This window comes from Geotrypetes seraphini, chromosome 14, assembly GCF_902459505.1.
Source record: "Geotrypetes seraphini chromosome 14, aGeoSer1.1, whole genome shotgun sequence".
NCBI classification, from domain to species: Eukaryota; Metazoa; Chordata; class Amphibia; order Gymnophiona; family Dermophiidae; genus Geotrypetes; species Geotrypetes seraphini.
This window is the reverse complement of record NC_047097.1, coordinates 57166824-57179734: the sequence shown is the minus strand read 5'-3', so window position 1 is coordinate 57179734 and position 12911 is coordinate 57166824. Positions and strand designations below refer to the sequence as shown.

Genomic DNA, 12911 nt, shown 5'->3' with positions numbered 1-12911 from the left:
CTTGGGTAGAGTTTAAGCAGAGCACTAATGGAGTCACAAGTATGCATGTTCTTTACATATTGTATACTCCCAAGCATAATAAGCTAAAACACGCTTTAGTCAACAATTAAGCAAAAAAATGTGACCTATTTATCATTTACATTCAAGATAAAAGAACTCATTCTACTGAGCATTTCATTTGCTGCTTTACAGCTTAGCACAAATACAAGGATCTTAGGTATCAAAAAAGTAAACAAGACCAGTGGGAAAAGCAGTTGTTTGAAGGAAGGGCATGCCAAAATAAACAAATTTGTTGCCAATACTAGCATATCTTCCCTAAAAAAGATATGGATATGATTACAGAAATAGAGAAGGAATAAATGATATAAAAACATATTAGGACATACAGTGGAACCTTGGTTTACAAACATAATTTGTTCCAGAAGCATGCTCGTAAACCAAATTACTCGTATATCAAAGCGAGTTTCCCCATAGGAACTAAGGGAAACTCGCTTGATACGTTCCCACCCACCCCCACTCCCGAGACCAGCGGCGCTGCTCCACCCCCCGCCCCCCGAGAACCCCCCATGCATGAATGCCCCCCCACGTGAACCGGCACCCCCTGTCCGAACAGCATTCAATCTTACCCCCAATCTGGCTGGTTTGCACAGAGGGGTGCCGGTTCACGTGGGGGGGGGGCGTTCGTGAGCGGGGGGGAGCAATGCTGGTTCTCAGGGGGTGCTCGCAAATCAAGTCAATGCTCGGTTTGCGAGACAAGATTTGCGAGAATGTTTTGCTCATCTTGCAAAATACTTGCAAACCGCATTACTCGCAAACCGAGGTTTGACTGTACTTCACATTAAAGTACTTTTAACAAACCCAGCAGCTGAAAACCCTTTTATAACATTATCTCTGTAGTTATATATTATAAGCTCTGTGAATTTCTTTTTATTACATCAAGGAGGGTTGCAGGGCAAAATTATCTGCAATCACAGCCCTGGTTTTATACATTATGTATCAACTTCCTCATTTAAACCCGGCATTCTCTTGTCAAAAATTAAGCAGAATAGGTAACAGGCATGTCACATTTTAAGGCAAGGCCACTACAGTTGTTACTGAGAGTGGGCCTGGGTCTCCATGCAGATTTTAGGTGCTGTACACCACCATTCTTTTTCCTTTATAGTTTTAAAATCTTTTTTTCTCCTCCATATAGCCTGCCCAGGGAACACACAGATCGACTTCATTAGCACCAACCACACTGTTACATTCTTTTAACCTCTCAAGATGTAGGGCCTCTTACAAAGCCGCACAGCAACAGCCCCGAAGCCCTTTAAATCTCTATGGGCTTCAGGGCAGTTACCGCAGCGGCCTGCGCTAAACGGCTTCGTAAAAGATGCCCATAGTGTATTAACCCAAACTCAACCACCCCTAAAGGTACAGTGTTATATTTGAACCACAGAGCCAGCCTGCAGTGGGCATTTAAAAAACAATTAAACTTGATATTTATAAGCCATTATCGGTATTATATACAGTGTTTCTATACTGTAATCTTCCAAAAGGTCTTCTAAGTACGATTTGCTTCAAAATCACACTTCTACCCATAAATACTCTTTACGATACCAAAATATAGAACAATGTGAGGTGGAAGGCATAGTTGATTTAAATGATATTTTTGTCCTAGACCAGGTGTCGGCAACCTTTTTAAAGCAAAGAGCCAATTTATCTTAAAAATTTGACCAAGATTTACGAAGAGCCGCAATGTGTAGAGAAGGGAGTTTGAGGAATTCCAGATCTCTCACTCCCTCTTCCCTTCCCAAGATATAGCTTCTCTCCCCTCTTTCTTCCCTCCAACCCTTCACAGGTCTCTGCACCTCTCTTCCCTCCCTCCCTCCCTCCCCTTCCCCCCAACCCATAGCCCAGGTTCTCTCCCCTCTCTAGGCCCAGACCCTTTAATCTCCCTTCCAACCTCATGACCCTCCCTCCCCCGGGCCTACCAAGGTATCTGGTGGTCCAGCGGGGGTCTTCATAGCAGGAGGGTGGCCCTTTCACTCCTGCCTCCACGTGGCTGCCTTCTAAAATGGCTGCTGTGACCTTTCAAAGATGCTCACATTTCTGGTAGTACCATGGCCTGCTCCAAGAGGTTGTGGCAGCCATTTTAGAAGGCAGCCATGAGGAGACAGGAGCAAAAGGGCCACCCTCTTGCCATGAAGACCCCAGCTGCTCGGTGGGAGGGGAAAATTATGGGGTTGAGAGGGAGATTAAAGGGTCAGGACCTGGAGAGCCACAGACACATGGAAGAAGAGCCGCATGTGGCTCGCTATCCGCAGGTTACCAACCCATCCTAGTCCAATGTGTTCACTTTCACCTAAAACTTAACTAGACCTGCAATCAGTTGGCAGCAAAGCCCCCAATCACAAACACAGCTGGCAAAATGATTATGATAATGGTATATATATTCTATTAGTGAGAGAAAAAGGAAAGATACAGGAGGCAATTGAACAGAAGTTGTGTTAAAATCAGTCAAAGACCTTTCAGTTATGTGTTTTGCGCTACAGTTCAAGGTGTTATGTTATCCTGCATATTACCCTGATCTGCAGATGACACTTTTTAGGCCATTGATAAACTGCAGGTCTGACAACTCACACCCCATTTTTAGATATTTTTAACTTTTCCTTGTTGTGACAGGCAGCAAAATTGATTAAACCCAGTCATGGGATTTGACACTATAGCAGACTGCCTTCTATTTGTTGATTACTATTGATTTTCTTTGATACTTCATTTAAAAATCAATAGCAAAGAAGAAAAATAGGCATGGTTTACACATACTTAAACATACTAGTGTATACTGGAATGGGTTGCAGTTTTGGCAGGGCACTAGCATCCAATTATGAAAAAAGCTCTTAACAGGTGAAAGCAAGGGCTCTGGATCGATATTCAGCTTTCTTTCTCAATCAGAGAAAGTGGCAATAAATTAGGCTCATCTGTGTTATTTTCAAGATATTCCTAAAGCTTGAAACTTTATTTGCAACCTTTTGCTGTATTGGTGTTAAAGCTTATATGTTTATTCCCAGTACCTGGAGTTCATACGAGCCTTCAGCTTCTTGGCTTTTTTCTTATTTCTCTGTCTCTCTTCACCATCTTTTAAAGGCTCTGGTGGAGCAGGGCTTTCAACCACAATATCAACGATATATTTCTTTAAGGAGAGATGTTCCTGCAGAGGAAAAAAAACGAGCACAAAAATATTCTAATTTGCTTTCCAAAACTAAAGGGGTAAAAGGGTGAAATTTTAAAACATGCATGAAGACATACAAAAATGTAAAAGCATTACCGTATTTTCACCCATATACCGTGCACCCATGTAAAACGCGCACATGGGTATAGCGCGCAGGGAACACAAATTTATGTTAAAAAATTTAATATAGCGTGCACACGCGTATACCGCGCATGCTAAAACCTCCTCCCGCCTACTCCGAACCAGCATCCTCCCCCCCGCTCGCTTACCCGCGTTTTACAACTTTTTTTTTTCAATCCAATCGGCATCCCCCCTGCGAACCGGCATCCTCCCCCGCTCGCGTCACCCCCCCTCCCCCCGCGATCCTACATCCCCCCCCAGCACCGCAAAACATCTCTTACCCGATTGGGCACCGGCACCAGCACCAATGCACAGGACGTGCCCGTGCCCAAAGATCCTCCCTCGTTGGTTTGGTTTGGGCTGGGTTGGTCTGGGCTTGGCGGTGCGGGAGAGATCCTCCTTCTTCCTGCGCCGGGCTTGACTAGGCTTTGAGCATTTGCCCAAATGCTCAAAGCCTAGTCCAGCCCGGCGCAGGAAGAAGGAGGATCTTTCCCGCACCGTCCAGCCCAGACCAGCCCAAACCAAACCAACGAGGGAGGATCTTCGGGCACTGGCATGTCCTGTGCATTGGTGCTGGTGCCCAATCGGGTAAGAGATGTTTTGTGGTGCTGGGGGTGATGTAGGATCGTGGGGGGGGGGTGACGCGAGAGCGGGGGGGGTGACGCGAGAGCGGGGGGGAGGATGCCGGTTCGCAGGGGGGATGCCGATCGGATTGAAAAAAAAAGTTGTAAAACACGCTCACACGTATAACGTGCACGGTTATGCACGGTTTGTAAAATTGTGTATAACGCGCGCATTATATGCGTGAAAATACGGTAGATAGAAATATGATGGCAGATATAAGTCAAATGGCCCATTCAGTCTGCCCATCCACAGTAGCCATTATCTCTTTCTCTCTCTAAGAGATCCCATGTGCCTATCCCTTGCTTTCTTGAATTCAGACACAGTCTCTGTCTCTACCACATCTTCTGGGAGACTGTTCCACATATCTATCACCCTTTCTGTAAAAATGTATTTCCTTAGATTATTCCTGAGCCTATCACCTCTTAACGTCATCCTATACCCTCTCATTCCAGAGCTTTTTTTTCTTTTTTTTTAATAAATCTTTATTAATTTTCAAAACTAATACAAAGTGCTAGAAATTATACAGACATTAATAATCAACGTAAGCACTTAAATTCCATCAATAACAATACAGAAGAAAAATCCCTCCCCACCCTTCCATCAATTTAATCAAGAAATAAACCAAAAAGATATCCCCCCCCAATCCACCCACCCCTTCCTGGATGTGTATAAAAATAAACAGAAAATTTAAACAAAGACAACTATGTTGAAGTAACAAAGGATGTCAACGGCCCCCAAACCAATTTAAATAATTTGCTATGCCCTAACATATCAGCATTCATCCTTTCCTATTTGTAACCTAAACATAAACTGGCCCACCAAAATGGAAAGTTGAAAATTTTTGAAGCAATGCCTCCAGCTTCTGCTTAATCAGCAAACAGATTCTTGCACTAGAAAAGGATGCAAGCTTCATTTACACCACAAGTTAAGTGATTTATCTTAAACTCTTAGTTATACAGCATTACAATAGAAAGGTTAAAGCTAAAAAGATTTTTCTGCATAATTATTGATAATTTAAAAGTGAAGGTTTTTGGCAATTTTTTAATGTATTTAAAAAAATAAACTTGGATGGAGATGTAACTTTGTTGAAGTCTTTTTCTCCATTTATATAAGAAATTATACTGAGAATTTCTTTAAATCCAGAATACCTGAGTTTTTATGATATATAATAACAGATTGGGTGAATTGAACTATTATGATATTTAATTTAAACATTGAGATAAATGCTCAAAATACTTCCATAAGCTGGCTCATTATGGCATCACAAATTGGTGCAACCTCATTTTGAGTATTTTGTTCAGTTCTGGTCGCCTTATCTCCAAATGGTGCATGGTATTCATCATAAGGCATAGGAGGACAGACAAACTTAAAGATCCCAATATGTATACTTCAGAGGAAAGGCAGGGGAGATATGATAGAGACATTTAAGTACTCACGTGCCATAAATGCACATGAGTTGAGTCTCTTTCATTTGAAAGGAAACACTGGAATGAGAGGACATAGGATGAAGAGGTGATAGGCTCCAGATAATCAAAGGAAATACTTTTTTGCAGAAAGGGTGGTAGATGCGTGGAACAGTCTCCCGGAAGAAGTGGTGGAGACAGAGACTATGTCTGAATTCAAGAAGGCGTGGGATAGGCACGTGGGATCTCTTAGAGAGAGAAAGAGATAATGGTTACTGCGGATGGGCAGACTAGATGGGCCATTTGGCCTATATCTGCTGTTATGTTTCTATATTTTTAACGCGCTTCTTGTGGGACTTTTGCTAAGTCATATCTCTCCCCTTCAATCTGTTCAAAATGTTACGGTACACCTCATATTTTGACGGGGTCATTATATGCACATTACTCCTCTCCTCAGGTCGATTCACTGGCTCCCTGTCCATCTCCGCATACAATTCAAATTCCTCTTACTGACATTCAAGTGTACTTGCTCTGCAGCTCCTCAGTATCTCTCCTCTCTTATTACTCCCTATATCCCCCACCAAGAACTCCATTCAGCAGACAAGTCCCTCCCTATCAGTACCCTTCTCCTCTACTGCTAACTTCCATCTCTGTCCCTTCTATCTTGCTGTCCCATACATATATAATATATAAAATAACATAACTTTATTCTTCTATACCGCCATAATCAAACGATTTCTAGGCGTTTACACAGAAGACGGCTGGACAATCAGCGAAATACAAATGGTTAAAAATCCAACAAGTTTCTTAAATATACTCAATATAGAGTTTTACTAACAATAGTACCCACATTTAGGAAATGAATTTGTCAAACCGCGCTGACTTAATTTCTTTTCGAAATGCACCTTAAGGCAACATATGCCTGAAACAACTTACTTAGCTCGTTACATCAGGTTCCGTCTCTGGTGGTATTCAAATCCAGACTGAAAGCCCACTTTTTTGAAGCTGCGTTTAAATCCTAACCCTACCAACATAACCATCTTTCATCCTCTCAATGGTCCACTACCGACGATGGCTAAGCAACTGCATTAGGGACTGAGGAAAGCAGAACTTTTCAATTGGTACAGAGCACAGGAGTGCCGACTGAAAAAGCTCTCTTTCTTCAGTCCCTGATGCAACCGCAAAGCAAAACGCTTGGCCATCGTCGGTGGGGATTGGAACCTGGCTGTCTTTCCACACATTTAAGATAAGTTTATTGTTATTTCTTTAATGTTTGGCACAGTGACTGCCTTGAAGGAATAATGCCTGTGAAGCATTTAACTGTTCTATTAACTATCTGTGTACCTATTTCACTTGTCCTTGTGGTTTTATGCCTCTGAGGTTATTTGCCCTTTCCAGTTAGAAGAGGGCTTCCTTCCATAAATAGTGGGGTTCCCATGGGTCTGGCTGGGACCATTGCTTTTTAACATATTTATTAATGATCTAGAGATGGGAATAACTAGTGAGATAATTAAATTTGCTGATGACACAAATTGTTCAAAGTTGTTAAATCGCAAGAAGACCTTGTAAGACCAGGCATCAAAATGGTAGATGACGTTTAATGTGAGCAAGTGCAAAGTGATGTATGTGTGAAAGAGGAACCTAGACTATAGCTATGTGATGCAGGGTTCCATGTTAGGGAGGGTCACTGCCCATGCAAAGGATCTAGGTGTCATCAAGTTGAAACCCTCAGCTCAATGTGTGGCAGTGGTAAGAAAACAAATAGAATGTTAGGAATGGAAAACAAAGATGAAAATGTTATAATGCCCTTGTATCACTCTATGATACGGCCACATCTTGACCACTATGTGCAATTCTGGTCGCTGTATCTCAAAAAAGATATAGTGAAATTAGAAAAGGTACAGAGAAGGGCAACGCAAATGATAAAAGGGTGGGACGACTTCCCTATGAGGAAAGACTAAAGCGGCTAGGGCTCTTCAGCTTGAAGAAGAGACAGCTCAGGAGTGATATGATAGAGGTCTATAAAATACCGAGTGGAGTGGAAAGGGTAGATGTGAATCGCTTGTTCACTCTTTCCACAAATACTAGGACTAGGGGGCATGTGATGAAGATACTAAGTAGTGCTTTTAAAACAAACCGGAGAAAATATTTCACACAATGTGTAATTAAACTCTGGAATTTGTTGCTGGAAAATGTGGTGAAATCAGTTAGCGTAGAAATATTTTAAAAAGGTTTGGATAATTTCCTAAAAGAGAAGTCCATAGGCCATTATTGAGATAGCTTAGGGAAAACCACTGCTTATTCCTGGGATAATCAGCATAGAATCTGTTTTTACTACTTGGGGACCTTGCTAGGTACTTGGGACCTGGCTTGCCCACTGTTGGAAACAGGATACTCGGCTTGATGGAGCTTTGGTCTATCCCAATATGGCGATTCTTATGTTCTTATGACATGCCATATGCCACAAGGCCCACTATATTCTTATGGGACCTGCAGCAGACAGTATGCAGTAACATTAGAGTATATTGTTAGTATATGAGCTCTAAACCCCTCCCCCCCTCACTCCCCATCCCAAACACCTTAATCTGAACTAGGTACAGAACACAGTGCAAACTGGGATGTACTTAACGTGCTATATGCCTGTGCTTGATACCCTTGAGTACAGAAAGTAGAAAACACTATGGTATCTGCATTCTGTCTCTCTCTTGATCAAGGACAATTCTCAGACTTCTCAATTTTCAAACATGGAAGATTGGATTACTATTAAACATCATCCATAGCAGTTATTAAAGTAAGCACAGAAATAATAACACCTTCCCTCAAACTGAGCTGTCACTCCTTTAAGGTGCAGATCAAAGTGCAGGATTACACAGCAGAAAGGCTCAGTCTATTCTTGAAATGTACCAAATGCATACACACAGTATTGAATAGCAAGCCTTCTGTCTGAACAAAACACCTGCCATGCTGTACCTTCATGCTCATCAGACCTTTTCCAGCAGTACAATTTGAGTGTATGGATAAATTTTTTAAAATCTGTATCAACCAGTACAAAACTTCAGAGTTACAGAAATATAGGTATCATAAATCATCTCAGTGGTGAAGAACGAGCTTTCCCCATCAGGATTTTGTTCTAATTAATTTTAAAAGATGTTGTTTTGTATCTAGAGAAACCACTGCCCTTTTAAAAATGGCATATATCAAGTCACTTTCAAGGATATTCACCAAAACAATTACATCCACATGAACAAAACTCAAGTTAACTGCTTTGATTATTGATTTCTCAAAGAATACTATGTTAGTGATTCTCAAACATTTAAGTGAAGTGAACCCATGATAGCATCTGAAAATTCACACAACACCAGATGACTACCAAACCCAAAACCAAATTAGAAGGTAAGCCATATCACTCTCCAAGTATTCTGAAATAATCTACAAACATGGTACACTCATTAGATTTCTTCTAACATACCTGCACTCTGCACTTTAACTTCCCAGGAGGGTAGGGTTAGCAAATGCCAGGATGTGCTGGTCCATTCTAACTCATGATATCTTTACAGACTGGTGGCAGGGGCAGTGGCCTGAAAAAGCAACTAACCAGCCTTCCTCCCTCTTTGCCATCTATTACATCTTATAAACATACCACGTTCCCAGTCTTCATTCTCTCCTAATGCAATAATGGTGCATTTTATATGTCTTCCAGTATATAAACATTTCAACAAGAAAATATTGTGATACCAGTAAGTAAGGGTAATGTATTTGATATCACAATATTTTCTTGTTTGAATGTTTATATACTGGAAGACATATAAAAAGTACCTGAATATAGAATATATGTAAACTGCTTTGTCCCTCGTGGGGACAAAGCAGTTTACATATATCCTATATTCAGGTACTTTTTCTGTCCATTATGGGCTCACAATCTTAAGTTCTGTACCTGGGGCAATGAAGGGTTAAGTGACTTGCCCAGGGTCACAAGGAGATGCAGTGAGACTTGAACCCAGTTCCTTACCCAATGCACTAACCATGAGGTTGTAGTGGGAATCAAACCCAGTTCCCCAGGTTCTCAGTCCACTGCACTAACCAATGGGCTCTACTGAAAGCTGATAGTAAATAACAGGGTCAAAACATGAAACTAACGAATTGAAAATATATTTACTTTGTATTACTGTTGAGGCATTCACAATGGTAGACTGCCCTTTGGGCATGTAGGTAGGCCACAAAACAAAACTAAGCAATTATAGCCTCAGTTATGTGAAGGAAGGAGTTCAAGTTTAAGCCAGAACAGAATTCAACTCCAAATCAACAAGATACTAATAAGGTACTAATAAAGTATACAACTATAGGCTAGTGCCGTTTTTGCTAAATTTATTAAATTTGTGTTTTCTCAATTAGTGAAATATTTAGAAAGTCATAATATACTAGACAAAAACCAATTTGGTTTTTGTGAACATCATGATAAAGAAACATTATTGATTTCACTTCTTGGCTCTGTCAAGATGAGTTTTGATAGTGGAAAAAATTATTTACTGGTTACACTGGATGTGTCTGCAGCCTATGACATCATCTGTCATGAGATAATGTCTTAAAGCGATTGGCTTGGGAGGCATTGTATTCATGTGGTTTCATTCCTTTCTATCAGATAGAACATTTAGAGTGGGATGGAACAATACAAGGTCATCCAAATTCGATTGTCTTTGAGTACAGCAAGGATTCTGTTTGTCTGCAGTATTATTCAATATTTTTATGTTACCATTATATAAGATAATGTATTGTTTAGAGCAGGATTTTCCAACATCGATCGAGGGCCGCAATCCAGTCAGGTTTTCAGAATTTCCCCAATGAATTTGCATGAGACCTCTTTGCATGCACTGCTTCCATGGTATGCATAGATCTCATGAATATTCCACTTCTGGTGTTAGGCACTGTAAAACACCTCCATTGGTGCAATTCTGGCATCATCTTCTTTAGGCACTGGTAGGCGTCTACATTTTTCTTTTAAAAGTTTTTTTTCCATGTTTTAGAATCCGGGCCTCAGTGCTTTAAGCAGTCAGAGGAGATATTTTGCAGCACTAAGGGCTCCTTTTACGAAGGCGCGTTAGCGGGTTAACATGCGTAATAGCGTGCGCTAAACCGTCGGCCGCGCTAGCCACTACCGTCTCCTCTTGAGCAGGCGGTAGTTTTAAGGGTAGCGCGGGGGTTAGCATGTGATGAAAAGTCACGCGCGTTAAATCCGCTAACGTGCTTTTGTAAAAGGAGCCCTAAGTGGTTAAATGTCATTGAATACCTGGGTATTAACAACTCAGCGGAATTTAACTGGGCAGGAGCCTCTCTTACACAGATAAGCCCTTTTGAATACTGACCCCCATAAATCTTCCTTTCATTTCCTTTAGAGCTTTAGAATCACAGCCTCAATAATCTTGACCTATTCTAAGTGAGCGTTTACTTACCCATGTAGAATATACTCTCTTATCCTTAGTCACATACTTTATACTGTTGAGAACTTTTAGGTTCAAAACTTGAACTTGAAGAAGGGGGAAATGAAGATTTTTGTATCTAGAACAGCTTAAACTCAATTTAATTGACATACTGCCTATACGAAAAGTCTACGTGGTATGGGGGGAAGAAAACTCAAACTGAAAATAACACAATAGACATGAGTACAATAGCCCAGAAAAGCATCCACAAGAGGAGAAAAGGAACAACAATAAGTTACAATTGAAATAGGTGAGGGAAAAGGGGGCATGGAAGCAACAAGAAAGGAGGGTTAAAACCACGGAAGACTGCGAAGATCTCCAAAAGGATATGACGACACTGGAAGAGTGGGCCAAAAAGTGGCAAATGAGCTTTAACATAGGGAAATGCAAGGTCATGCATGTAGGGAAAAAGAACCCGATGTTCACTTACAAAATGGGGGGGATCACTGCTAGGGGTAAGTAACCTTGAAAGAGACCTGGGAGTGATAGTAGACACAACATTGAAGGCGTCGGCACAATGCGCCACAGCCTCAAGGAAAGCAAGCAAAATGCTAGGTATCATTAAGAAGGGCATCACGACCAGGACGAAGGAAGTCATCCTGCCACTGGATCGCACAATGGTGCGCCCGCATCTGGAGTACTGTGTCCAGTACTGGTCACCGTACCTCAAGAAGGACATGGCTGTACTTGAGGGAGTCCAGAGAAGAGCAACTAAGCTGATAAAGGGTACGGAAAATCTCTCATATACTGACAGACTGAAAAAGTTGGGGCTGTTCTCCCTGGAGAAGCGGAGACTTAGTGGAGACATGATAGAAACCTTCTAGATCCTGAAGGGCATAGAAAAAGTAGACAGAGACAGATTTTTCAAATTATGGGGATCAACAAGTACAAGGGGGCACTCAGAGAAAATGAAAGGGGACAGGTTTAGAACAAACGCTAGGAAGTACTTTTTCACCCAGAGGGTGGTGGATACATGGAACGCGCTTCCGGAGGCTGTGATTGGCAGGAGCACGTTACAGGGCTTCAAAGAAGGTTTGGATAGGTTCCTAGAGGACAAAGGGATTGAGGGGTACAGATAAGAGTTGACGTAGGATGTAGGGATAGGAGTAGAGATAGGTTATAGAAATAGTCAAGGACCACTGCTTAGGCAATGGGCCTGATAGGCCGCTGCGGGAGCGGACCGCTGGGCGAGATGGACCTCTGGTCTGCCTCAGCGGAGGCAACTTCTTATGTTCTTATTCAGAGAACTCCTTAGGAGGAGAGAGAATTTGGAGGATTACCATATATATTCAAATATAAACCAAGATTTTGGGAGCCCAAAAAAAGGCCCCAAAATGGGGGTCTCTGTTTATCTTCACTGACCAAAACCCTTCCCAAAACCTGTTGCAGGCCTCTGCCTGGCCTGCCATGAGACCTGGTGGTCCAGCAGTGACCGGGACAGGAGGGATCTCTTCCACCTCCTGTCCCAGCTGATTCTAAGAATTTTTAACTCCCTCCCACCTCCCCCACTTACCTTTAATATCCCTGGTAGACCAGCAGTGAACTGTGGCAGGAGTGACTTTCCTTCACTCCTGCCCATGTAGAGCCACTATCTGATTGGCTGCCAGAAGCCAATTAATTAGCAGCTCTGCACAGGCAGGAGCAAAGGAAGGTCGCTTCTGCCATAATTCATTGCTGGACTACCATGGATACCTTCCCACGTACCTTTAGTATCCCTGGCGGTCCTTTTTTTGGGGGAAAAGGTTACCTCGGTTTATATTTGGGTTGGTTTATATTCGAGTATATATGGTACTCCATGGAATGCTGGACTGGAGGATAGTTGGGGAAAGAAAGGGAGAAATACTATACCTCAAGATGAGACCTATATTTGTCGAAAGAGCTTTCCAATCTAAGATAAAGTGGGAGACCATTCCAGAGGATGGAGGCAGATAAACCTAAACATGATTTAAACTGAAACATGATTTTATAGTGGTAATCAAATAGAACTGACAAAATAAGAGTACTGTGATAAGATTTTATTTTATTTATTAAAAAATGTATCTACCGCATACAACTATGTAGTTTCCATATCACATAATA

The 12911-nt window shown here is 41.7% G+C and overlaps 1 protein-coding gene across 4 annotated transcripts in view; it reads right to left on the bottom strand.

Moving 5' to 3' along the window:
* The window catches only part of SCAPER (S-phase cyclin A associated protein in the ER), a 392992-nt gene that overhangs the window by 252001 nt on the left and 128080 nt on the right, over positions 1-12911 (bottom strand). For all 4 annotated transcript variants that reach the window (XM_033920795.1, XM_033920797.1, XM_033920796.1 and 1 more), the window contains one exon: positions 3054-3190. In XM_033920795.1, the coding sequence (XP_033776686.1) occupies positions 3054-3190 (137 nt within the window). The remainder of the gene's footprint in view (positions 1-3053; positions 3191-12911) is intronic.